Genomic DNA, 27,685 nt, shown 5'->3' on the forward strand with positions numbered 1-27,685 from the left:
TCCCATTAGCATTTTTTTGAAATTAGGGTCCCCGTAATTTCTTGATTAAGCAGGAGCTCTTTCTCATGTAATTCTGCTCCTTTCAGTTGATAATTGGGCTCCCCAAATCTATAGGGCTTGGTAGGAACCCCTGTTGATGTCAATCCTGCTTTTAAGACAGGCTTTGTTTAAAATTCCATACAAAGATCTTTGTTGGTCCCCTCTGTGACCTTCACTCTGCCTGCATGCTTTTTAAAAAAAAAAACAACAGTCTTCTTCTATTTTTTATGTTTATTTTTTCTTCTGGCTGAGCTTGCAGCATGCAAGATCTTAGTTCCTTGACTTAGTTCCTTAGTTCCTCGATGCCTCCTGTATCGAAAGTGGGGAGTCATCACCCCTGGATTCCCAGGGAGGTCCCTGCCTGAATTTTTTGTAACGTTTTATTTTGTATTAGGGTATAGCTGATTAACAATGTTGTCATACTTTCAGGTGAACAGCGAAGAGACTCAGTCCTACCTATACATGTATCCATTCTCCCCGAAACTCTCCTCCCATCCTGGCTGCCACATAACAGTGAGCAGAGTTCCCTGTGCTCTACGGTAGGTTGGTTATCCATTTTAAATTTAGCAACGGGCACCTGTCCATCCCAAACTCCCTGCCCGTCCCTTTCTCTTACTTCCCACCCCCCTACTCACAACCATAAGTTTGGAGAACTATTTTGAATTAAAAGAAGATAACAGCTATCACGTAAGTATACAACATGCCAACAACGAAAGGTATATGACATTTAATGGATTGTTTCCATGTATTTTTTAAGAAGGAGAGTTTCCAGTCTGACAACCACTCCAGGTGACACTCACAGAGAAAGCTTGAGACCAGGGAGGGAAGTACAGACCCGGAGAACAGAGATCCTCCCACTAGAGTAGGGCTGTGTCCAAGTGTGGCCTGTATGAGGTCTAGCAGATGGGAAACAGGCTGGGGCACACTGATCCCCCAGAAGTGGGAGCCCGAGAGTCTCTGCCCCATTCTCTTAGTGCTTTTTGTCCTTTCTCTCCTTTTATCCATCACCATTATCACAACCCGACTTGCTGCTACCATTATGAACTGCGCCCTCTTGTGATAGGTGCCATGCACTACACTTCGCATAAGCTCCACAGCTTTCTGTGACCCGCCTGGTCCCCCACACAGGGGATTTTTGCAAACCCGGCCAGGACTTCCACTGACAAAGCCTGTTTGGTGCGGTCTCAGAAATTGTACAAATTAGCACCCATTTAAAAGGGAGTCTGAAGTCAAGATTTTTTTTAAACAGTGGCTGTTCTTCCGTTGAGGAACAAAGATAAAGTATTGTTTTCATATTTTTTCCCAAAATGACTTCTCAAAAGAAAAATCAAGACATCACTGAGTTCTCTTAATAAATAATGCAATGTCTTACTTGTGTTAAATTATCTAGTCTTTCAGTAGTCTTTTTAGGGACCTTTTAGTACAGATATAATATTTCATATAAAATATGGGAATGATAATAATAATAAAATTAGGCTCAAAGAAATTAATAATGAGTCAAATAGCAATAAGAATGTGGCCCAAAAATCACCTTCAAGGGAACAAGAATTTCTTTGGGTCCCTGTAGTTAACCTTGGACTTCATTACAACCATTCGAGATAGACGTTATTAACAACTCCACTCTCCTGAAGAGGAAAGTGAACATGAGGGAGTGTTCATAGCCTCCCCAAGTCCACTTAGCCAGAAAGTGCCAAGGCTGGGATTGAAGCCTACGTCTTCAAACACTGAAACTGGTGCTATCACTGTCCTCCCAGGAAACACCTGAATTTTAGCACCCGTGTTATAGTCACATCACCCGGGGAATACCTTCTCTCATCATGAAGAAGACATTTCTGGTTACGGAAACTCCATCTTCTGAGATTTGGAGAAAAATCTGAATCTTGGCTCAGCCATTGTTCTCTGCCTTTGGGCAACCCATATATATCTGTGTAGAACTGACCTCAGTGGGCAGTGGTGACAATTAAAAGACGTAAAGCAGAAAAGGTGCCTAATAGCAGAGGGCTTCCCGAAGAACATGCACTGAGTGATTATCCAGCATTGAGATTCCTTAGGAAGCTGCGTGCTGGAGATATTCAGGTAGAGACCAAAGGACTTGGCTATAGATTGAACTGGACTCACAATTTATTAGCTAGCTTCATGACCTTTCAGCAGAAGGCAGAATATCTGTAGAGGGGCTCATTTATGAGCTGGGTTGTATGCCCTCCACAAGAGTTCGAATGTTGGCACCCTAACCTGCAGGACCTCGGATGTGACTGTATCAGGAGATGGGGCCTTTAAAGAGGTGATTAAGTTAAATGAAGCTCTTAGGATGGGCACTAATCTGATATGACCAGTGTCCTCATAAAAAGAGGAAATTTGGACACATAAAGAGACACCAGGAGTCGGCACACACAGGCAAGAGGCCATGTGAAGCCACAGAGAGTGGCATCAGAAAAGAGCAACCCGGCCAACAAGTTGGTCTTGGACTTCCGCTCCAGGACTACGAAAAAACAAATTTCTGTCCTTTAAGCCAGCCAAGCTGTGGCATTTTGTTTTGGCACTGCTGGCAGACAAGCATAGCTTGCAATCAGCATTTTTATAAGCTATAGAATAGCGGATATCATAAGGTATATTCAGTCAGACTAGCACTGTTTGAAGAACTGTTCATTTCAGTGGATTACTTGTATATTATATTACCTAGGTGTAATGTAATGTTAGCCACTAGGTCGCGTTCAACTGTTTGTAACCCTATAGACTGTAGCCTGCCAGGCTCTCCTCTGACCATGGGATTCTCCAGGCAAGAATGCTGGTGTGGGTTGCCATTTCCTTTCTCCAGGGGATCTTCCTGAGCCAGGGATCAAACTTGGATCTCCGGCATTGCAGGCAGATTCTTTACTGTCTGAGCCAGCAGGGAAGTAGCGTATTACATGGACTGGGTTGTAATATAAATGTGGGTCACTATCACCAAAGATTGAGTAACACTGAACTTAACACTCAGAAGTTCTCTTCTAATTCAGATATCATAATAATTGCTATTATCATAATTAATATGTTAATATTCATAGTTGATCAGTTAATATGGATTAATTGCCTCTGAGTACCAAAGGTTTGCAAATGTTAACTCCCTTACTCCTGAAACATCCCTTTAAGGTAATCATTATTCCTATTTTACAGATGAAGTTGAGACATTGATTATTTAACCAGTCCAGGGTCAAACACTTAGCATTTTTCAAAGAAAGGATTCCTGCCCAGAGAAGCCTGTTTCAAAAGCCTGCATTCACCGTAGGCAGCATCACTGGGCAGCTACCCATAATCCTCTGTCCAGTTACTTAGCACCCGAGCATCAGCTTCCCCTCTGCAAAGCGTTCAGGGATGGAAATTCAGAAGACCTTGGACTTAATAGGCTCCGCGCATGTGACTGACTGAGGGTACAATGGACCTTTTATGATGGCAGTAAGGACCGGGAGCGCTCCTCCAGTTGGCATGGAGCTTTTCTCACTGTCAGCTAGGTAAACGGAGTATCATGATGTCTGTGGGGGCGGATAATGAAGCACAACGGTCTACTCCATCAGGAGTGGGAGGAGGTGAGAAAATGGCCCCAGAACTCCTTGTCTGAAGACCCTGTGAATAGCGCTCTGCCCTCCTGCGCAACAGGCTCCAGGCCAGACACTCTTGAACGTAGGTACATGGGCTCATTAGCAGGGAAATGGCAGCGGGTAATTGGAATATGTAAATGGCATGGGCAAACAGGGTGCTTTAACAATCAAGACCCGAAGAGAAAGAGCTTAATTTGATGGAGAGGAAGGAACAGACTGCCCAGGGAGCCAATTACTGGAGCCAGAGGATGGATGCTCTGTTAGCAGGGGACCCACAGTCAGGAGGGAGGGCGGCTGGGACATTGGGTGGACGTGTTCTGCCTCTAAACTGCCAAGTGACCTGGTGACGCAGCCCTGCCTTCTTCCAGACGCCAGTTCTTGAGAACTCTTTTTGTTAAATACCTCGTGCCGCCACCCCCCTCCTCTCCAGAGCCTGCCACCTCTTTTCTCCTGGACCTCAGCATCTATCAAATGGGCTCCACCCACAGTCTTCTTACTGCCCCTGGAGAGTTAAGTCCCCCCACTCCCAACCTTTCTTCCACAGAGTCATCACAAAGCCGTTTGTGCAATCACCTGGGATCACATGAGCCTATGCTTAAAGCACCTCTTGGTCCGCAGGTTTATAAGCCTGGTGCACAGGCCAGCCTGCCCTGCAGAGAGCCTGCTCCATTTATGCTCACTTCCAGCCATCTGAACCTCTTGCCCTAGAAACTCCACACCATGTCTTCACGGAGCCTTTGCATATGCTGGGCCTTTAACTTGGCGCAGAATTCTCAGCAAGAAATACAACGTAGGGGTTGAAAGTATAAACTCTAGATAACCTGAACTTGGATTTTGGGACTGATATTTTTTGCTGTGTAACTTTGAACAGAGTACTTAACTTCTCTATCAGTCCATCGTGGTTAATAGAGAGCAATAACCATTAAGCCTCTCTCATAACTTTGTTGCTGGGATTAAATAAGATAAACCCAAGGCCAGGCATACAGCAAGCAGTCAATAAATGTAAATAATGATGATGATAGCAATGATTGTCTATCGTGAACCAGGTTATTGAAATGCCATCATGATACAGAGATGAGTGAATTGTTTTGCATAGCTTGTCTCATCTTTTCATCTAAACATGGAATTCATTACTCAACTTTCTTTTCTTTTTTCCTCCTGTTTCCCACAGGTAGAGAGCAATACATGAAACAGGCAGTCAATAAATGCTCACTGGAAAGATGAATGAATGAATTCATTAGATGGATGAATTGACTATTTTACCCAATATAATTCAGTTCAGTTCAGTCGTGTTCAACTCTTTGCGACTCCATGGACGGCAGCACGCCAGGCTTCCCTGTCCATCACCAACTCCCGGAGCTTACTCAAACTCATGTCCATCGAGTCGGTGATGCCATCCAACCATCTCATCCTTTGTCATCCCCTTCTCCTTCTGCCTTCAATCTTTCCCAGCATCAGGATCTTTTCCAGTGAGTCAGTTCTTCACATCAGGTGGCCAAAGTATGGGAGTTTCAGCTTCAGCATCAGTCCTTCCAATGAATATTCAGGACTGATCTCCTTTAGGATGGACTGGTTGGATTTCCTTGCAGTCCAAGGGCTCTCAAGAGTCTTCTCCAACACCACAGTTCAAAAGCATCAATTCTTTGGCGCTCAGCTTTCTTTATAGTCCAACTGTCACATCCATACATGACTAAAGGAAGATTATATACAATTATTTAAGAGAAAAAGTCAAAATGACATGAAGAAACATGCAAAGTAAGTTTAAAGGTTAATGTAAGAATGGCAAAGGCCAGGCAGGAAAAAGAAATATGCTTTCTCCCTGAGAACAACCAAAACTAAACCCTTTGGTTCTTGCCATCTGGGTTGAAGCTGAGTACCTTTTGGCTCAAAGCTCATTCACTCCTCACCCCTCCTGATTTGAGTTACCTTCTACAGACATGTGTCCAAATACCTTTGAGTAATGTGAACAGTTACTCAAATTGGCTTCCCTGATAGCTCAGTTCGTAAAGAATCCACATGAAATTCAGGAGACCCTGGTTTGATTCCTGACTCAGGAAGATCCACTGGAGAAGAGATAGACTACTACTACTACTACTAAGTCGCTTCAGTCGTGTCCAACTCTGTGCGACCCCATAGACGGCAGCCCACCAGGCTCCCTCGTCCCTGGGATTCTCCAGGCAAGAATACTGGAGTGGGTTGCCATTTCCTTCTCCAATGCATGAAAGTGAAAAGTGAAAGTGAAGTCGCTCAGTCATGTTCGACTCTTAGCGATTCCATGGACTGCAGCCTACCAGGCTCCTCCACCCATGGGATTTTCCAGGCAAGAGTACTGGAGTGGGGTGCCATTGCCTTCTCCGAGAGATAGACTACCCCACTCCATATTCTTGGGCTTTCCTTGTTGCTCAGCTGGTAAAGAATCCACCTGCAATGCGGAAGACCTGGGTTCAATCCCTGGGATAGGAAGATCCCCTGGAGAAGGGAAAGGCTACCTATTCCAGTATTCTGGCCTGGAGAATCTCACGGACTACAGTCCATGGGATAGCAAAGAGTCGGCCACGACTGAGCGACTTACACTTTCAACGTGAGCAGTACATCATAGGCTACAAAGTTCTGCCTTATCATGGGTTCCTGAATGGTGTTCAGACCAGTTTGCAGATGAGGAAACTGAGACCTGATGAGTTCAGCAACCAGCCCAAGGTCACTAAGCTCAGAGTCAGAGTCGGGAGTGGAATTTGAGTCCAGGTCTAAGATACGTACTTTAAGCTGCCCTTGGCCTCTGGGTGAAGGTGCAATGGTGTCCTTTTGCCACTCTCATCTGATTCATTCCCAGGAAGTCTTCTCACTTGCAAGGAAGCCCTCATGTAGAGCGGACTGAAGTTTAGGAGAAAGAAAACAAACGTATGGAAGAAGGGAAGAGGGCAGCACATTTGAGCATTTGCTGTAGCTGGGTTTTCAAGAACAAAAATACATATAGGGAAGGCGTGGGATCCTTTCTTTTCAAACACATTTTCTCTTGGCCTGAGGTTGTTACAAGACCTAAAATTGGAGCTTGTCCTGTCTCTTCCAAAAAAAGCAGTGTCTCCTTAGCTGCAAAGACCTGTCTCACTGGCTCCTCCCAGAGGTAGAGTTGTAACAAGCAAGGGGGCAGGGGGTGGGGCATGCAGGATCTGATCAGAAGCAGCTTTATGAGGGATTCTGGGAGAGTGAATAATGCGTGCTTGGTCCATGGAAGGTGATGTCGACAGAAACATAATGGGCATGGGAGGCAATTCCGTATCCAGGAGATGTGTCTGTTCCAGTGAGGTTACATCATCCCACCCACAATTAGAAGGTCCAGTGCAATCGACCTGCCATCAGGTGGCTGGATGGGGGAGGGGGGAAAGGGGAGGAGGGAAAGAGGAGAGGGGAATGGGGAGGGGGAAGGTGCCCTATTGGGGGCTGTTGGGGGCTGAGCACTGGTCTTCGCTGCAGTAGTGCTAGTCCCCGCCAGAATATTAACAAAGGGTACTTCCGGGTACAAGACAACAAATTATTACATTGCCTTTTTGTGATCTATATTTAATAATTTATCTACAACTATATGTACTTCTTGTGCAATAAAGAAAAGTAATAATATAAATAAAAATATAAATAAAAGTAATAAAAAATAAAGTAAATTTTAACATGGTCTAAAACAAGGTGCTTTGGGAGCTGCCTGAGAAAGGAGGCAGAGGCTCCCATTTGCCTGCTCCTGTGAACCTGAGATCCTGCCCTGCTCACTGGATCACAGTCAGGGGCTTCCCTGGTGGCTCAGTTGGTGAAAAGACCTGCCTGCAACCCAGAAGACTGCCTATAATGCAGGAGATCAGGGTTCGATCCCTGATCAGCAAGATTCCCTGGAGAAGGAACTGGAAACCCACCCCAGTCCCCTTGCCTGGGAAATCCCATGTACAGAGTGGCCCAGCAGGTTACAGTCCATGCAGTTGCAAGAGTTAGACACAAATAGCGATGAACCACCGCCACCATGATGGCAACCATCACTGGAGGTGCTGTCATCTCCTGCAAGCACGTGTCTGTTCATTTTGTTACCGCATGCTTAACCCTAGGAAGCAGGGTTTACCGAGGCAGAAACTGAGGCAGGTCTCTTAATCTCTCTCCCTCTTTCTCCTTATTTATTCTCAACAAGGCTGCCTGTCAGCAAAGGGGAGAGAGTTCACTGGCCGTACATAACAGTGACATGAAGACCAGGAGAGGTGAAAAGAATAGCAAAGGAATGGAGTGGGGATACCGAGAGGAAAACATAAGAACTAGGAAGTGACTGGGTTTTCAAGGTGACAAATCACACAAAACCAGGAGGGGGCGCCCTGTTGTCTGCCAGCTCTTGAGGCTCGTTCCAACTCTTGAGGACACTCTATCACTGAACTACCAGCATCCAGCTGATACCTGAGGCTCTTGGGACTTCAGGGTTCAAAAACAATTCCTTCCAGTGGGATGTAGGATGCTTGATTTCCATTAGCTGGAATCTGTGCTACTGAGGGTTGAGATTACACAGTTTCCCAAGTAGCACTCAGAGCACACCCAGATTTTTTGTGATATTTCCAAACTCCCTATCTGAACAACACTCTTCATTGAATAAGAAAACCGTTGAAGCAAATCAGTTTCCAAACTCCCTTGCTGTTTCCCTATTGTTAGATTTAATTGGATCAAAATTATGCATTTAATATTGACTTTACTTCACCCTTTTGGGGCAGCATGAACGTGGTCCTTGCACTTGATCTTAAAACATTAATATTTGACAGTCTGCAGCTCTTATCAAAATATGAGTCTTTTCAAGTGCCTGAGATTCAAACTGTCATTTTGGAAATCTGAACTTTTGATTAATTGCACAGTAATGAATTCTGACATCTTTTCCCTATGTGGTTCTTGACTACCTTTTTATGCTTATCTAGGGAGGCTTTTTAAGTGTTGACAAAATTTTTTTAGTCACTATGTTACTGAAGTTGCAAGAGAACTAACATTTCCTAAGATTAAAGACTTCCATAATGGTAAAAGACAAAACCAAAAATCTCAGACCCAGACATACAGTGAATGCTTCATTAGGTGCCAGCCATTGTTCTGGGGTTTTTGCATTCTGCATTCATTTATTCATTGTTATCTCACGCTGGCAATAAGTATTGAGAGGTTACTATTATAAATAACAGGCATTCTTCTAGGATGCTGGGCCCTTGCATTTGTTTAGAGACAGAATACTAAACAAAATGCAAATATGACCATTTCAGGCAGTGATAAATGTAATGAGTAAATAAAACAGGAAGGGATTAGGGGAGAAGGGTAACTTTATACAAGGTGTTCAAATACAGAGGGCAGAATTTTTCTAGGTAGTTGGGATTGGGCTGGGGCAGAAAGTACAGGCATGTGTTGGTATTTGGGGGGTGGAGGGTAACAGATGTTAGGGAGCTCACTTCAGGTGTCCCCTCTTCTGTTTGGGACTTTTCTCACCGGAGGTGATTCCCTTTCTCCATACTGTTCTTCCTTCCCAGGGTTTGCACTGACTGGTTACTTACATGTTCCAACTAATTGTTGAGTGTTCATCTATTCGTGAACTTTTATGGGGGTTTTGCCATTCATAGAGTCCCGTTTCCATCTACCAGTTCATGTAATCTTCACAAAACTCACCCCATAGCCCACTGACCAAGGAACAAGTTTTCTTCACTGGGTTTTCATGGCTTCTTTTATATAAAGCTCTCATATTAGAAACACTTTCTGGACAAACTATTCTGTTGCACCAAGCAGTTTATTTTTGTGCCTGTACAACACCATTTTAAGGGCTTCAGCCTTGTAGTATAGCTTAACTCCCCTTTTTCTAAACTCCTTTCTTGAAACTCCAGCCTTCTTGGTTCTGAGAATTTTGAGGCTCTTCCCTCTGACAGTCATTCATACAGGTCCCCCGCCCCCCACCTCCTTCCTCACCCCATACATCCACTCCGTTTTCTTGCTGCCCCTCACCCATCCCTTCTCCCCTCCCCCATCCCTTCTCCCCTCCCCCATCCCTTCTCCTCTCCCCCATCCCTTCTCCCTTCCCTCATCCTTTCTCCTTTTCCCCATGCTCTCTCTCCTCCAGGCCTCCTGCCCTCCTCTCTCTTTCACTCTCCTTTCCTCCAAGAGAATCCAGAGCCGCAATTCACATGCAGGCCTTCTGATCACTCCATTCTATACCCTAGGGTTAGATCCTAGGCTTGACCTTGCTCACAGCCCCTCCCTTCCACCCAAGCCAGCTTACAGGAGGGAAAGAGGGGAAAACAAAGGAGGCACCAGGTACTTCCCAGGGGGCGCTAGTGGTAAAGAACTCGCCTGCCAAGGCAGGAGACTCAACAGACACTGGTTGGATCCCTGGGTCAGGAAGATCCCCTGGAGGAGGGCATGGCAACCCACTCCAGGATTCTTGCCTGGAGAATCCCATGGACAGAGGAGCCTGATGGGCTACAGTCCTTTGGGTCACAAAGAGTCGGACACGACTGAACTGACTTAGCACGCAGCACAAGGTACCAGGGGAGCTGGAATGAAGGGTTTCCTCTAACGGTGATGGGCACGGTGGGAGGGAGGGAGGGAGGGAGTCAGGTTCAAAGGGCAAGACCCTAGTGAATTAACAAGATATAGTCCACCCCATCCCCCCCCTCCCCCCAACTGAGGCCTCACCTTCCTCTTCTCTCCCTGGAGCTCAGGAAGCTCAAGCTGCCCTTCACCTTTGCGCTTACTGTTCTGCTGCCTGGAAGGCACTTCCGGACATTTCCGTAGTTGCTCCAGCCTGCCATTTCACTTCACCTCGCCTCCAAAATATCTCCTCCACGGTGAGGCCTCCCAGAGACAGACAATTTAAAGAAATTCCCCGCTTCTAGCCCTGCACGCCTATTTCCTTTCCTCCTTGAATTACCAACAGAGGAAATTATGCCGGTCCCGTGTGTTTCGCTGTTATTGTTTTCCACTTTTCGAGAAGGCAAGCTCTCTGAGCACAAGGACCTCACGTGGGTTTAGTCACTGAATGAATGAGCAGAAACTCAAGAGAGGGAAGGACCTGCCAAGAGCACAAGTTAGGAGCGAAACCGATTCCCCGTGTCCTATTTCTTCGCCCTCTGCTCACGCTAGCTGGCGGAGGTGCCATTCAAGGTCCAGGGGCGTGAGAGCAGAACGAACCACAAACGCAGAGCCAGGAGCATCGCTGCCCCCGAGCGGGTGGGGTCCCGGTTCGCTCCGCCTTGGCCACCCCAGCAACTTGGATTTTACTCCCCTAGCCAAGAAGCTGGGTTGGGAGGTGACTAGAAAAATCTGAAGATGCAATATCCGTAAAAAGAGACCAAGACCCCCCTCCCACCCTCCCCGTCCCTCCTGCTCTTTTCGCCCAGATCGGGGAAAGCCCCAACGCCCACGGGAGCGCGGGGAGTCCCGCACCGCAGCCGCAGCCGCGCGCACGGGCGATCCCGGGCCGCGGGGCGCGCGGGGTAGGGGCGCGGGGAGGGGCGGGGCGCCGCCGTGGGCCTCCGGCCGCGACGGGGCGGGACAATGGGGCCCCACCCCGGCGAGGGCGGGAGGGAGGCGGCGTGCGCTCGGCCCGCGGCGCGCTCGCTCGCCGCTGCTGCCGCCGCCGGAGCGAGGCTGAGGCTGGAGCGGGCGGGGAGGAGCGCGGGGGGGAGCGCGGAGGCGGGAGGAGGCGGCGGCGGCGGCGGCGCGTGTGGCGGGCGGGAGGGAGGGAGGGCGGCTGGCCCCGGGCTTGTAAATAAACTGCGATGCTGTCTCGGGCTCGCCGGCCCGGGTGCCGCCGCCGCCGCCGCCGCCCGGGAGCGCCGGTGCCGGGCCCCAGCCGCCGCGCGCCCTAGCGCCTCCGCGCCAGCCTTGCGCGCCCTCGCCCGCTTCCCGCAGCCCCCGGCCCGCGCCCCTCGGGGTCCCGCGGCGGAACCGCGCGGGATGTGACCCTTTCCCCGTGCCCCCCGGGGCCCCGCCTTAGCCTGCTTTTGGGAGGGGGGGGGGCGGGTGGGGAGGGGCGCGCGGATCATGGCATTGGAGTTCCCGGGCTTGCAGCCGCCGCCGCCGCCTCTTCCACGCAGCCCGAGCGCCCCTTCTTCCCCGAGCAGCAGCGGAGAAGGCGAAGCGGCCGGCGGGGGCGAGGCAGATGGGGCTCAAGGCGCGCAGGCCGGCGGGGGCGGCTGGCGGCGGCGGCGACGGGGGCGGCGGAGGCGGCGGGGCCGCTAACCCGGCCGGAGGGGACGCGGCGGCGGCCGGCGACGAGGAGCGGAAAGTGGGGCTAGCGCCGGGCGACGTGGAACAAGTCACCTTGGCGCTGGGAGCCGGAGCTGACAAAGACGGGACCCTGCTGCTGGAGGGCGGCGGCCGCGACGAGGGGCAGCGGAGGACCCCGCAGGGCATCGGGCTCCTGGCCAAGACGCCCCTGAGCCGCCCAGTCAAGAGGAACAACGCCAAGTACAGACGCATCCAAACTTTGATCTACGACGCCCTCGAGAGACCGCGGGGCTGGGCGCTGCTCTACCACGCGCTCGTGTGAGTACCGGGCCTCCCCGGGCGCCCCTCGGAGGCGGTGCGTGAGGTGGGGGGGGTTCGGGGTGTGAGTTGGAGCCGAGGACGGCTCTGGGGCTTCCAAGTCCAGGGGCGCCCGTCCCCCGAATTGGAGAGCAGCCTGCCGTCTGCTGTGCATGCCTGTGTGTCTATGGGCCACTCTCAGGGTGTTGGACACCTGGTAGTTGAACCCCAGGGCTTAAAAAAAAATCCACGCGTGGCTCCTCAGCTGATTTGGAGATCGAATTGGCACCTCCGTGTGCGCGCGCGGGTGCGCGTTTGTGGCACCATCTCCGGATGTTGGTACCCAAGCTTAAAAGAATTCTGTGGTTTTGCTTAATTAAAGAGGAGGTTGAACGGGATAAAGCGGATCCTCCCTTGCGCTCTGTGTTTCTGCTCGGGGTGGGTCCCTTCTACTTGGGATCGCTGCTGAGTTTAGATGATACATCCTGCAGTTGGGATGGGAGTGGTACACTGCCCACAGAGGGGTGTGTGTGTGTGTGAGTGTGAGCGCGGCTATCGATTGCTTGCTTGTGCTACCCTTTTTCGGGCTCCATTCTGGTGTGGAAAGGAACGTGGTTTGCTCCATTTGGGGACTGAGGCTGGCCAACGTGCATCTTTTGGGGTTCTTTATAGGGAAGTTAATGAGAGAAAGGGATGAGGGGGAAACTAAGATTCTCCAGCTCTAAGCCTGGAATGAGGGGTGGGGGCTTCACCTTGCCAGTCGATGAGGGCCAGGGATAATTTTGGCGGAAACATCTCCATAATTTGGTCTCATCATCCCCTCCACCTCAACTCCTTCCCGTCTCTTGCTGTGGCTGGGTGGGGGCAGAGGGAGTGTGAAGGGGCCTGGGCTGAAGCTTTGCCCCCAAGCACCCTTCCCCTGGAAAGAGTCTGTTTCTAGCCAGGATGTAAATGCGTGATGAGCAGGAAGATGGAACTTCTTTTGCGCCCAATGCTCTGGATAAAAAATCCTGCTGTGTTTGGGAAGGGGAGGATGACAGTGGTGGCTGTTTTCTCAGAAGGGGAAGTCAGGGTTGTCAACATGCATCCCCCGCCCGACCCCGACCCCCACCCCCACCCCCGCCCCCGCCCCACCCGCGCCGGGCTGGCAGGGCACTTCCAGGTACCCCTTGCTTCCTGTCTGTGGCTTAGTCATTCTGATGGCTGCTCCTTAGGAAGCTGTGCCATTACCAGGGTTTGGGCGGGGAAATGACCAAGACCTTGACCCTTCTGCTGTGCTTTTAGCAGTGAATATTCCTCCCTGTCCTTCTCCAATTGACCGCCGACTAATGGGTGGAAAGGAGTTCAGGGAGCCTTGGAGTTAAACACTACCTGCCAATCTTCCTTGGTTGGAAAGGCAGTTCCAGATTTGACCACCAGGTGGGGGCCTCCGCACAGGACCTCAGGCTTGGCAACAGGTTTCATCCGAGAGGTTCCTGAAGCCTGCCTGAAACTGAGGCACCAACGGCATCCAACCAGGAATATGGGTTGTTTGTGTGTGTGTGTGTGTGTGTTGGGGGCGGGGGGAATCTAGCCTTTGGCATCCAGGTCTGCATGTATTTGCAGGCGTTAGTGGCTGGAGAGAAAGCTTAGCAGTTGCTCTTCTGTTTGCTTTCATCAGTTGATGAAAAGGGATTAAAATATATTCATCTCTGTCTCTAGTGCTGTATTTAGTCAAATTGAACTGATGATAATACTGGAATATGCGATAATAAGGCACACAAATTACCTGAGTGCGCACAAGCATGCACGACCTCACACATCCTTTTGGCGCAGATGGTGTTCTGTACATACTTGCTGACTTCTGAACCTGGGGTCCCACTGGAGTGTGTGGGCTCCCTCTTCCTTCACCTTTCCCAGCCAGCACTCTTGCCCCATCTTGGACATTCTGGGGAGGGGATAGCTAAGGCCCGATTTTATCCTCTAGAATTATTCCATCACTTGGAAGCAGGTTTGGGAATGCCTTTATGTAACCTCGTTTCCCAGAGAAGATCCAGGAAAATTTTACATTGTGGAAGAAAGAAGAATTGCATACCTAGCTAGGTACTTTTGCACATGCAAATTATTTATTTCATTTAATTCTTGCTGCAGTTTCATGATGTGGGAATTGTTACCTGTATTTGATGGATGAGAATATGGAAGCCAAAACAGATGGAACCACTTGTCCAGGGTCATGTGGTTGAGTTTCTGGAGCTCACATTTGAATGCTGGGGGTCATCTCTTGTTTCTAAGTTGGGATCCCAGTTATGACCCTCTGCCAACAATTTTGGGACTCTGGGAATTTCACGAGGCATCCCTGGGTGCCCCTTGCCCCCTTGGTAACAGATGACTCTGTCATGTTTCTGCCTCCCCTTCCTAGCTCATGGTTGGCAAATGCCTGGAAATGGATCTGGAATCGAAGCAGGGGCTGCTCAAAGCCCAGGGAACTGCAGTGTTGGGGAGACAGAACGTGGCCTCCTTGGTGCCAGGATTGGAATTCTGATTAATTGGGCATTCCACAGTAAAACCCTGTAGGGTCGGGTTTGGGCTCCTGACACTTGAATTTCATCTTGTTAGCAGAGGCATTGTACACCTTCCCTCCCGCTGAGGAGCAAGCCCAGTCAAGTGAACAAAACCAAACCTTTCATTGATTCAGGATTTTGCAAGGCACTGAAATTCCTGCTTTAAAGCAGCCATTATCTTATTCTGGGCGGTGGTTAATGGCACAGGAGAGCCAAGATATTGGGCTAATCGTGGTCTCACAGACTAGTGCATGCTTAAAAAAAGCAAACAAACTCAAAAATGAACCAGACCCATGAGATGTGATTTCTTGCTTCCATCCTAAAGGCAGAGAATATAGCAAATGTGAACATCGAAGACCCTCCACCCCCATCCCACCGCCCCTGCTCCCCTTGTCTTAAATGCCCATCCCTTGCTTTCTCCTGGCTATTCGCTTTTACCCTGGCTGAGTTCTTGGGTCACCTCCTCTGGGGAAGTTTCTCCCTGACCCGCCAGCTGGTTAGAATGGCCCGTCCTTGGCAGCATCCTAACCGTAAGATTCTGCACCGGACTGATCTGCTTGCTCATCTCCCCTACACGGACTGAGAGCTCCTTTGAGGAGGAACTGCATTGTTCCTTAGCAACCTCAGTCCCCCGCAGGCTTGCTGGGCTCCTGGTGGATACCCAGTAAGCATTTGCTGAATGGACGAGTGAAAGAATGCTCTCAGGCTCACTGAGACTTTGTTCTGCATGGTGTATGTGACTGTCTTCACAGCAATAATAAGTGGTCAGCATCGTGGAAGGTCAATGATGAGAACTGAGCTCAGAAGTTCTAAGGTGGACAAGGGGTAAAGGCAAAGGTCGGAGACCACACTCTGAGCTCAGCAAGGCTGATCTCTTTTCTGTATCTTAAGCTGCATGGCTGAAAAGGATTCCAATATTGTAGAAAATGGGCTGGACTTGAAGTTCACCTCTGGACTCTGGCTTCGGTCTCTAAGCGAAGAGACCTGCATGAGCCAGGTTGGGCAAGACCCATAAATTGGGGGTGATCACACTACCCCATCACCAGGTGGGTTTTTAGGCTAAAGAAAGTAGGGTCTATGAATGAAATGAGCCTACTAGTAGGCATGAAGCATTTATTAGTTGACTCTGAACTAGAATCTCCTTATAAGTCATACCCTTCTGCCACTGTGGCTGTCTGGGGACTCCCGCTTCTGGGCCTGTTAGTGGGAAGTTGCTGGCTTCATCTTGGGATCCTGCTGTCCTGCCTCTCCCAGACCAGTGGGGGTGACCAGTCGCCCACCTGCTGACAGACCAAGGGGAAGTGCTCATAAGAGAGGCAGGCACACTGATCGCATTCTGAGGTGGACTGGCCCCAAGGCTGAGAGGTGGGGCTCTCGGACCCGGCAGCTGCTCTGGAAGGTAAAGAAGGGCCTGGCTGGTGGACTTAGTGTATTGACTAAAGGATCTGCAGTCCTCAAGGTGGAGGAGAGACGCTGGCCTCTCACCGAGACCCCTCATTAGTAAGGCAGAGTCTTCGCAAGTCTTTGAAGGAAGAGAAACTTAATTTCCCAAGCTTGCTTTGCTGGTATGGTCTTGGGAAAGTTGCTGGATCTCCGAGTTTCAACTTCTTCATCTAAAAAATGTGATCAGTATAGACTCTTCTGGAGCTAAGAGCACCTTACATAGAAGAAATGCTCGATAATAGTCATTTGTGTTACTAATGTTACTCAGTCAATATTAATGCCTTCTCTGTGCCTGGCATTCTTCTAGACGTTGGGATTATAGCAGTAAACAAAATCCAGCAAAACAAAACAGTCTAATCTCTGCCCCTATAGAACATACAGTCTAATAATATGTTAGTAATATTTTAATATAATTTAATAATAATGTTAGTATTGGCAGCCATCTCAGAGCTTGGCCATCTGGTCGACCTTCCATCCCAGGCCGAAGGAGTCCCTTGAACAGCACCTCCACCAAGGCTACAACTTACTAATTCATTACTGGCGGCACTTTGTTTTTCTTTTCTGGACAATGCTGGATTCAGTTCTCTCCACTATTGTGTTTCTCTGGCTCCGTTCATCCCATTCTCCTCTTTTCCTGCCTCCGTGTATGCCATTCTTCCTCATTTCCCACAAGGTGTTGGTCTTATTCACCACCTCGGTTCATCCTCACTTTTTTTCTTACCCTACTAATTTCCCCCTTGCATTTTCTTCTTCAGTTTTGTCAGTTCCTTCTCATTATTGAGAACCAAGGATTTTGAGTTCTCATTCTTTCTTAAAAATTTTATTTTACTGTGATAAGAACACTTAACATGCAATCTACCCTCTTAACAAATGTTTAAGTGTACAACCTGTTGTTGTTGACTGTAGCTACAAGGTTGTACAGCTGATCGCTCCCCTTGCTTAACTGGCACTTAATGCCTATTGGCTGCTGCTGCTGCTGCTAAGTCACTTCGGTTGTGTCCAACTCTGTGTGACCCCATAGATGGCAGCCCACCAGGCTCCCCCGTCCCTGGGATTCTCCAGGCAAGAACACTGGAGTGGGTTGCCTGTTGGCTGGTCACCCTCTATTCCTCCCTCCCTCCAGCTCCTAGTAACCACCGTATCACCCTTTCACTCCCTGAATTTGACTATTTTAGATCCTCATGTAAGCAGACTCTTGCAGTGCTTGTCATTCTGTGAATGTCTTATTTCATTTAGCGTAATGCCCTCAAGGCCCATCTGTGTTGTCACATACTGCAGAATCCCCTTAAGACTGAATGGTATTCCATTTTCTTTATCCATTCATCTGTGGATGGACATTTAGGATGTTTCCACACCTTGGCTGATGTGAGTAGTATTTCAATAAGCATAGAAGTGCTAATATCTCTGAGATCTTGATAATAATATTTTGAGTAAATACTCAGAAGTGGGGCTGCTGAATCACATGGTAGTTCTATTTTTAATTTTTGAGGAACTTCCATGTTGCTTTCCAGCTGCACCATTTTGCTTTTCCACCAGCACTGTTTGTTGTTGTCACTAAGTCATGTGTGACTCTTTGTGATCTCATGGACCCCAGGGACTGCGGCAATCAAGGCTTCCCTGTCCTTCACTATCGCCAGGGGTTTGCTCAAACTTATGACCCTGAGTTTGTTCAAACTCATGCTTCCCAGGTGGCTCAGATGGTAAAGAATCTGCCTGCAGTGCAGGAGACCCAGGTTTGATCCCTGGGTCAGGAAGATCCTCAGAGAAGGGAATGGCTACCCACTCCAGTATTCTTTCCTGGAGAATTCCACAGACAGAGGAGCCTGTCACAGAGTCAGACCTGACTGAGTGACTGACACTTTCACTTTCCAACAATATATAAGGCTTGCTATTTCTCCACATCCTCACGAATACTTGCTGTGTCTTGTTTTTTTTTTGTGATAATAGTCATCTTGACAGGTTTGAGGTGATCTATATTGTATCATTCTTTCTCATGGGTCAGAGCATGGTCTTTGGAGTCAGACATGGGTTTGCTGTTTCCTTGCTTTTGTGACCTAGAGCAATTTGCTCAACTTTCTTGGATTTCAGTTTCTTTATTTCTGATATGTAGATAATAATGCCTGCCCCTCAGGATTGCTGTGAAATTTAATCAAGGTGATAATATTAAACCCCTAAACATTGAATTGTGTTGATTTGCAACCTCAGGTGAAACCTGAAATTGGTCGAGTACATGGATGGCAAGGAGAGACCCAAGAAAAAAGCAAGCCACTCTGGATGAGTAGGTGTTGGGCTTAAGAATCAGAGAACTTTTATATGAGGCTTGTCATAGGCAGCAAGAGAGGTAGATATTTACACTGCCTTCCAGCATCTTAAAGGTTTATATAAAGGCCTTCGTGGGATACAGTAACATACACCATCCAGATGGTTTCAACAACACACACTCACTCAAGACTGCACCCTTCAACATGCTCCCGCTGTGGGAACAGTGGGCAGAGGATAGAGTCCCAGCACTAGAGGGATTAGGAGCCAGCTCATGGGTCACATCCTCTCCATGACCCCCACCAGCACCATGGTAGACTTCACTAAATGTTGTCTCTTTCTTGCTTCTCCTCTCAACCGTATTGAATCTGCCTTCTTCTTGCACCCTCCCCCCAAATCCATGGCCCCCTTCCCTTTCTAATAATCTCATTTGATTTTTCATTTTATAAACTCCTTGATTTCTTCCTGACTCTCTTTTTTATGACACTGTCAAACTGTTCAAGCAGAGTGAAGAAGCCGAGGGGTGGACACAGCAACCCACAGCATCCGATCTCTGGGAAGCCATGAGACTGTATGCTGGGAACAACAAGGACCACAGGTACACCAGGTTCACTTTCTAGGAAACAGGCTAACATCAAGTGTCTGTTCATGCTTGAAGAGAAGGTGCCCAGTATCTCCCTTTCATAAATCAATGGCAGATGCTCAGAGGTTATGTGACTTACCCAGGATCTTGAAACTAAGGTGGCGGAGTTGGGCTCACACAGGAGTCCTCCACCCACTAGGTGGCGCTCTCTTCACCATGTTATGATTCTCCTCTATGGAAGGAATGCGGTGCACCAGAAGAGTAATAGAAAGGTATCGACACTCTCCGTTTCAGAGTGAGGCACTTTAGAGCTGCATTTCTGGAAAGTTCCCAGGGAAAACCAGTGCAGCTGGTCTGTAGCCCACACTAACAAGGCTTCTCAGACTTTGATATAAGTGTGCATCGACTAGGCATGAAGGTGGGTGGTGGTGGTTTAGTCGTGAAGTCGTGTCCGATTCTTGCGACCCCATGGACTGTAGCCCACCAGGCTCCTCTGTCCGTGGAATTTCCCAGGCAAGAATACTGGAGTGGGTTGCCATTTCCTTCTACAGGGGACCAGAAGAGAGATCTGGCAGATTCCACCTGAACCAAAACCATCCAACTTGTATGTAATGAGGGCAACTGACCCTACCTTTCTCCTGAATAATTCAGTGGAAATTTACAACATACCTGCAGTCATGCCTGAACTGACCTGAAACTAATCATGAGGAAATAACAGATAAAGTCAAATGGTGGGACACCCTGCAAGATATCTAGCATGGTCTCTTCCAAAGGGTCTGTATCATGAGAACAAATAAAAATGAGGAAAACGTTCTGTTTAAGGAGACTGAACGCACATGACAGCCAGGTGCAATGCTTGACAGTCAACAAGTGGACTACATCAGACTTCAGCAAAGGAAGAGATCAACCAAATGAAAAGGCAACTATGATAATGGAGAAAATATTTGCAACCATGTATTTGATCAGGATAAAATCCAAAATATATAAAGAATTCGTACAACTCTGTAGCAAGAAAGCAAATACTCTGATTTTAGAAATGGGCAGAGAATCTGAATAGATATTTTTCCAAGAAGATATACAGATGGCACATGAAAAGGTGCTTAGCATCACTGAGCATCAGGGGAATGCAAATTAAAACTGCAGTGAGATACCACCTCACACCTGTCAGAATGGTTATCATCAAAAAGACAAGAAATAGAAAGTGTGGGTGAGGATGTGGAGAAAAGGGATCCCTTATGCACTGTTGGTGGGAATGTAAACTGGTGCAGCCACTATGGAGAACAGCATGGAGATTCCTCAACAACTTAAAAATAGATCTACCATATGCTCCAGCAATCCCACTTCTGGATATATATATCCAAAGGAGATGAAATCAGTATCTTGGAGCTATTTGCAGTCCCATGTTCTTGCAGTATTATTTACAATAGGCAAGATACGGAAGCAACTTGAGTGCCCATTGATGGATGAATGGATAAAGAAAATGTGATACATACATGAGATGGAATATTTTCCAGCCATAAAAAGAAGGAAATCTTGCTAATTGTAGCAACATGGATGAATCATGAGGGCATTACGCTGAGACATACGTCAGAGACAAGTACTGTATTATCTCACTTATAAATGCAATATGAGAGCAAAAGAGACACAGATGTATAGAACAGTCTTTTGACTCTGTGGGAGAGGGAGAGGGTGGGATGATTTAGGAGAATGGCATTGAAACGTGTAATATCATATAAGAAACAAATCGCCTGTCTAGGTTCAATGCAGGATACAGGATGCTTGGGGCTGGTGCACTGGGATGACCCAGAGTGATGGTATGGGGAAGGAGGTGGGAGGGGGGTTCAGGATGGGGAACACGTGTACACCCATGGTGGATTCATGTTGATATATGGCAAAACCAATACAGTATTGTAAAGTAATTAGCCTCCAATTAAAATAAATAAATTTAAATTAAAATAATAAACTAAAAATAAAAAAATTTTAAAAATTGAAAGCACTGGAAATCAGATTGGTGGTTGTCGGGGGCAACCAATTGGTGGTGGTACAGGAAATGGATTAAGATGGTTAAGGGGTAAAGACTTTTACTTATAAGATGATAGGTTCTGGGTTCTAATGAACAGCGTGGTGACTGTATTTAAAAATAACTCTGTTGTATAGTTGAAAGTTGCTAAAGAGAACAGATCCTAACACTTCTCACCAAAAAATAATGAGGAAGTAAACCCTGTAAGGTGTTGGTTGTGTTTATGTGTTTGTTGCAGTTATCATTTCATAAGATACGTGTGTATTTAATCATCATATTGTGTACCTTAAATGTACACAATGTTAAATGTCCATTGTGTATGAATAAAGCTGGAAAAAACACAAGCCAATGCAATTCATGATTCTTGATTGGACCCTGAATTTAAAAAATAAATTACAATAAAATAGTATAGGGACAATTAAGAAAATTTGAACATGGAGTCCACATTAGATGACATTGTATCAGTTCAGTTCTGTTGCTCAGTCGTGTCCGACTCTGCGACCTCATGGACTGCAGCACGCCAGGCTCTCCTCTCCATCACCAACTCCCGGAGCTTGCTCAAACTCATGTCCATCGAGTCGGTGATACCATCCAACCATCTCATCCTCTGTCATCCCCTTCTCTTCCTGCCTTCAATCTTTCCCAGCATCAGGGTCTTTTCCAATGAGTCAGTTCTTCGCATCAGGTGGCCAAAGTATTAGAGCTTCGGCTTCAGCATCAGTCCTTCCAATGAAGAATCAGAGTTGATTTCCTTTAGGATTGACTGGTTGGATCTCCTTGCAGTCCAAGGGATTCTCAAGAGTGTTCTCCAAGCCCACGGTTCAAAAGCATCAGTTCTTTGGTGCTCAGTTTTCTTTATAGTCCAACTCTCACATCCATACATGACTACTGGAAAAACCATAGCCTTGACTAGATGGACCTTTGTTGGCAAAGTAATGTCTCTGCTTTTTAATATGCTGTCTAGGTTGGTCTTAGCTTTCCTTCCAAGGAGCAAGTGTCTTTTAATTTCATGGCTGCTGTCACCATCTGTAGTGATTTTGGAGCCCCCCAAAATAGAGTCTCTCACTGTTTCTATTGTTTTCCCATCTGTTTGCCATGAAGTGATGGACTGGATGCCATGATCTCCGTTTTCTGAATGTTGAGTTTTAAGCCAACTTTTTCACTCTCCTTTTTCACTTTCATCAAGAGACTCTTTAGTTCTTCTTCACTTTCTGCCATAAGGGTGGTGTCATCTGTGTATCTGAGGTTATTGATATTTCTCTTGGCAGTCTTGATTCCAGCTTGTGCTTCATCCAGCTTGGCATTTCACATGATGTACTCTGCATATAAGTTAAATAAGCAGGGTGACGATATACAGCCTTGATATACTCCATTCCCAATTTGGAACCAGTCCGTTGTTCCATGTGTGTTTCTAACTGTTGTTTCTTGACACATACAGATTTCTCAGGAGGCAGGCCAGGTGGTCTGGTATTCCTGTCTCTTTAAGAATTTTACAGTTTGTTGTGATCCAAACAGTAAAAGGCTTTGATGCAGTCAGTAAAGCAGACTAAGATGTTTTTCTGGAGCTCTCTTGCTTTTTCGATGATCCAACAGATGTTGGCAATTTGACCTCTGGTTCCTCTGCCTTTTCTAAATCCAGTTTGGAAGTTCTTGGTTCATGTATTGTTGAAGTCTCAATTGGATACATTTGAGAAGACTGTTGGAGACTGTTGGAGAATTTTGAGCATTACTTTGCTAGCATGTGAGAGAGTGCAATTGTGTGGTGGTTTGAACATTCTTTGGCATTGCCTTTCTTTGGGATTGGAATGAAAACTGACCTTTTCCAGTCTTGTGACCACTGCTGAGTTTTCCAAATTTTCTGGCATATTGAGTGCAGAACATTCACAGCATCGTATTTTAGGATTTGAAACAGCTCAACTGGAATTCCATCACCTCCACTGGCTTTGTTCATAGTGATGCTTCCTAAGACCCACTTGATTTTGAATTTCAGGATGTCTGGCTCTAGATGAGTGATCACACCATTGTGGTTATCTGGGTTATGAAGATCTTTTTTTTTTTATCTAGTTCTGTGTATTCTTGGCACCTGTTCTTAATATCTTCTGCTTCTGTTAGGTCCATACCATTTTTCTGTCCTTTATTGTGCCCGTCTTTGCATGAAATGCTCCCTTGGTATCTCTAATTTTCTTGAAGTGATCTCTAGTCTTTCCCATTCTATTGTTTTCCTCTATTTCTTTGCACTGATGACTGAGGAAGGCTTTCGTGTCTCTCCTTGCTATTCTTTGGAACTCTGCATTCAAATGACTATATCTTTCCTTTTCTTCTGTGCCTTTAGTGTCTCTTCTTTTCTCAGCTATTTGTAAGGCATCCTCAGAGAACCATTTTGCCCTTCTGCAGTTCTTTTTCTTGGGGATGGTTTTGATCCTTGCCTCCTGTACAATGTCATGAACCTCTCTGCCTGTAGCTCTTCAGGTACTCTGTCTATCAGATCTAATCCCTTGAGTCTATTTGTCACTTCCACTGTATAATTGTAAGGGATTTTATTTAGGTCATACCTGAATGGTCTACCTTCTTTAATTTCCCTACCTTCTTTAATTTCAGTCTGAATTTGGCAATCAGGAGTTCATGATCTGAGTCACAGTCAACCCCAGTCTTTTGTTGCTTAATGTGTACAGCTGCTCCATCTTTGGCTGCAAAGAATATAATCAATCTGATTTTGGTATTGATCATCTGGTGATGTCCGTGTGTGGAGTCTTCTCTTGTGTTGTTGGAAGAGGGTGTATTCTATGACCAGTGCGTTCTCTTGGCAAAACTGTTAGCCTTTGCCCTGCTTCATTTTGTATGCCAAGGCCAAATTTGCCTGTTACTCCTGGTATCTCTTGACATCCTACTTTTGCATTCCAGTCCCCTATAATGAAAAGGACATCTTTTTTGGGTGTTAGTTCTAGGAGGTCTTGTAGGTCTTCATAGAACTGTTCAACTTCAGCTTCTTCAGCATTACTGGACAGGGCATAGACTTGGATTACTGTGATAGTGAATGGTTTGCCTTGGAAATGAACAGAGATCATTCTGTCATTTTCGAGATTGCACCCAAGTACTGCCTTTCGGACTCTTGTTGACTAGGAGGGCTACTCCATTTCTTCTAAGGGATTCTTGCCCACAGTAGTATATATAATGGTCATCTGAATTAAATTTGCCGATTCTATTCTATTTTAGATCACTGATTCCTAAAATGTTGATGTTTACTCTTGCCATCTCCAGTTTGGCCACTTCCGGTTCACCTTGCTTCATGGACGTAACATTCCAGGACATCAAATTTGGACATTATATATCCAAATTTAATTTCTTGAGTGTGATAATTTCTTTGTGGTTATGCAGATGAATTTTTTTAAGAGGTGCCTGCTGTAATAGCCAGTGGTGAAGTGTCGTGGTGTCTGCAACTTGCTTTCAGGTGGTTCAGCACACATGCAGACCATGTAAATGTGTGTGTGTGTGTGCGCAGTTCATGTGCACACAGGGGAAGAGAGAGAAGGAGGCCGACAGGATGAAGATAATTACCATAGGAAAATCTAGGAAGTATGTATATATGTGTGGGTTATATTTCCTTCCTAATTAAAAATTTTTGACAAAAAGTAAAAAATACTTTAATTTTTAAAACAAAAGACCAAACACCCACAGACTGCACAAAGCACGTACACGAATCCGGATGAAGGTTCCACCCCAGAAAGCGATACCATTGTTCTGAAGGCGTCAGACAGCATTGTAAAGTGACTCTGTTTTGGAGTCAGACCTGAAAACCTTTAATTGAGTTGAACAGGCTTTCCCAGACTCATAGACTCTGTATAGACAGTTCCTCAAATTTCCTCTCCACTTTGGGCTTTTTTAAAAAAATAAAATTTTTTTAAATTAAAAAATGTTTATTGAATATAGTTGATTTATAGTATTGTGTTAGCTTCAGATGTGCAGCAAAATGGTTTGTTATACACACGTGCTGTGCTGTGCTTAGTCACTCAGTTGTGTCCAACTTTTTGCAACCCCGCCAAGTGCCTCTGTCCATGGGGATTCTCCAGGCAAGAATACTAAGAATGCTGGAGAGGGTTGCCATACCCTCCTCCAGGGGATCTTCCCTACACAGGGATCAAACCCAGGTCTCCTGCACTGCAGGTAGATTCTTTACCCTCTGAGCCACCAGGGAAGCCCAGGAATATTGGAGTGGGTAGTCTATCCCTTCTCCGGTGGATCTTCCTGACCCAGGAATTGAACTGGGATCTCCTGCATTGCAGGTGGATTCTTTACCAACTGAGCTACCAGGGAAGCCCTTATACATACATACTCAGGTTCTTCTCCCTTACAGGTTATTACAAAATATGAGTATAGTTTCATGTCTTTGTCTAGGTGATGGGAAGCATCCAGTAGAAAGGAGCAGATTAGCGTGCTGTGGCCGTTCATTTCAAGGCCACACGTACCTACTGAAGTGCCAGGCTTCGTAAAAGCCAGAACACTGAGGGAGATGAGCCATGTATAATTCTTTCCCTGCGGAGGCAGAGACTGGAAACAACTCAGTGTAAATAGTCCAGCAAATGCAGTAATGGAATGCAGATGAGGAATCCAGGCATGCAGAATGGGGAAGGGACTGTGGTCTCCTGTGTTAATGGAAATTTCTCCAAAGGAGGTATAAGCAGTAGGGAGAAGATGAAAGAACCTACTGATAGTCCTGTTGACTCATCTCCCCCTTCTGCTTGGAGGACAGAAGGCTACCTTCAGTTAAATCGAATACTGAATTACTATTCTTGCATTATTTGGAGGCTCCCTCTTTCATCTGTAGTCATTAAAAATATTCCATTGATGTCTAAAATGTTCATAAATCAAGTGTGACCCTATGGTATTTTGCTGAGAATCAAAGTCCTGCTCTCTTTCTCTTTTTAGCTTGGGTTTTGAAGTTTTGACAGAATGAAAGCAACATTCGTCACATCTTGGACCACAGAGCAGTGTGAAGGAAAGCAAGGAAAATATCTTCAAAGGTGGATTGAATGAAACCTATTTTAGACACTGTGACATGCAGTTTTGGTGTGGGGTGGCCGGAGAAGACTGTGAGTTTGTTAGAAGCGTGTTGGGCATGTTGCTTGAAGAGCTGCATTAACTGTGTGATTCAGATGCCTCCCTTATCTCATAATCTGAAGATACTTTCTGTATAGGATTGATGTGGCAGTGTATGAGGGAGCACTTTGCAAAGTACAGGGGGTGTGCATTCTGAGGTAGCATCTTCCTAAAGCTGCGTGCGGAGCAGACAGGTCCTACAGCTGGGTTTGGAGCATTTGCCCTGGGACAGATTTGCTGCATTTCGGTCTGTGTTGTGTCACCTGAGCGTTGCTGCATGTGTTAATCAGGGACCCATCAATGGTTTGACTTAGCATGTGTACTGCAGGGATGTTGGCTTCCCTAGAATGACCACCTTTTAGGAGAATGAAGAGGATGCGGCTTGGAGATGCCAAGACTGAAGTCGAAAATGACAAGACAGCAGCCTGTACCAATTTGGCAGGTGTCATAGGACCTAAAACAGACCCCATCCAGTTGTGCCCTGTTGGGTGGGACTTTTCGTTCAAGCCATAGAGAAGTTTGTCTGAGATGTTTTTTTTGAGAGAATAAAATGGGTTATAACTTGGGAACAAGATTGCTTCTTGCATACAGTTCATGAAAAATGAGAGTCAGTATTGATGGAGTTGGCTCATGGGACTTCCTGTACATAAGCCCTGCTTGGCTTCCTCCTGATGTGGGCTTCTGTCCAGGCTGATGTCCTCAGGCGGGGATCTCCTCTTCCTCCTCTCCGTCCTCCTCTCCTTCAAAAGATGCAACATCATCTGGACCCTGTAAGAGTGTAACAGTCCAGTTTGTTATTGTTGTTCAGTCATCCTGTGTGTGTGTGTGTGTGTGTGTGAAAGTCACTCAGTCGTGTCCAACTCTTTGCGACCCCAAGGACTATACACTTCTTGGAATTCTTCAGGCCAGAATACTGGAGTGGGTTGCCTTTCCCTTCTCCAGGGCATCTTCCCAACCCAGGGATCGAAACCAGTTCTCCCACATTGCAGGCAGATTCTTTACCAGCTGCACCACACTAAGTCATGTCTAACTCCTCACGATCCCATGGATTGCAGCACGCCAGGCTCCCCTGTCCTTCACTATCTCCCAGAGTTTGCTCAGGTTCATGTCCATTGAGTTGGTGATGCTGTCTAACCATCTCATCCTCTGCTGCCCTCTTCTTTTGCTTTCATTCTTTCCCAGCATCAGAGTCTTTTCCACTGAGCTCTTCACAACAGTTGGCCAAAGTACTGGAGCTTTAGCAATATTCCTTACGATGAACACTCGTGGTTGATTTCCTTGGGGCATATTAAACGAATATATTGATAATAAGCATCTACGCCACATAGTTTATTGTATTCCCTCTTGGACAATCCTATCAGGACACTTGCTTTAGAAGTGTCTGTTAGCAAGGCCCTTCTACAAATTTGCCAAATCTGCTTTTCATAAGCCAGTGTTATATCTGGAGTTTCTTTTTTTTAACTTTTTTATGTGGACCATTTTTGAAGGGTTTTTTAATTCGCTACAATATCGTTTCTGTTTCGGCTTTTCAGGGGTGAGGTATGTGTGATCTTAGCCTCCCAACTAGGACTCGAACCCACATCCTCTGCACTGGAAGGTGAGGTCTTAGCCACTGGAGCACCGT

General features: G+C 46.7%; 1 protein-coding gene across 1 annotated transcript in view; it reads left to right on the forward strand.

The window, feature by feature from the left end:
• The first annotated feature begins 11,629 nt into the window (after positions 1 to 11,629).
• The window catches only part of KCNQ3 (potassium voltage-gated channel subfamily Q member 3), a 302,253-nt gene continuing 286,197 nt past the window's right edge, over positions 11,630 to 27,685 (forward strand). The window contains exon 1 of the mRNA XM_027972891.3: positions 11,630 to 12,143. Coding sequence (XP_027828692.1) covers positions 11,758 to 12,143 — 386 coding nt within the window. The 5' untranslated portion in view covers positions 11,630 to 11,757. The remainder of the gene's footprint in view (positions 12,144 to 27,685) is intronic.

This window comes from Ovis aries, chromosome 9 (genome assembly GCF_016772045.2).
Source record: "Ovis aries strain OAR_USU_Benz2616 breed Rambouillet chromosome 9, ARS-UI_Ramb_v3.0, whole genome shotgun sequence".
NCBI classification, from domain to species: Eukaryota; Metazoa; Chordata; class Mammalia; order Artiodactyla; family Bovidae; genus Ovis; species Ovis aries.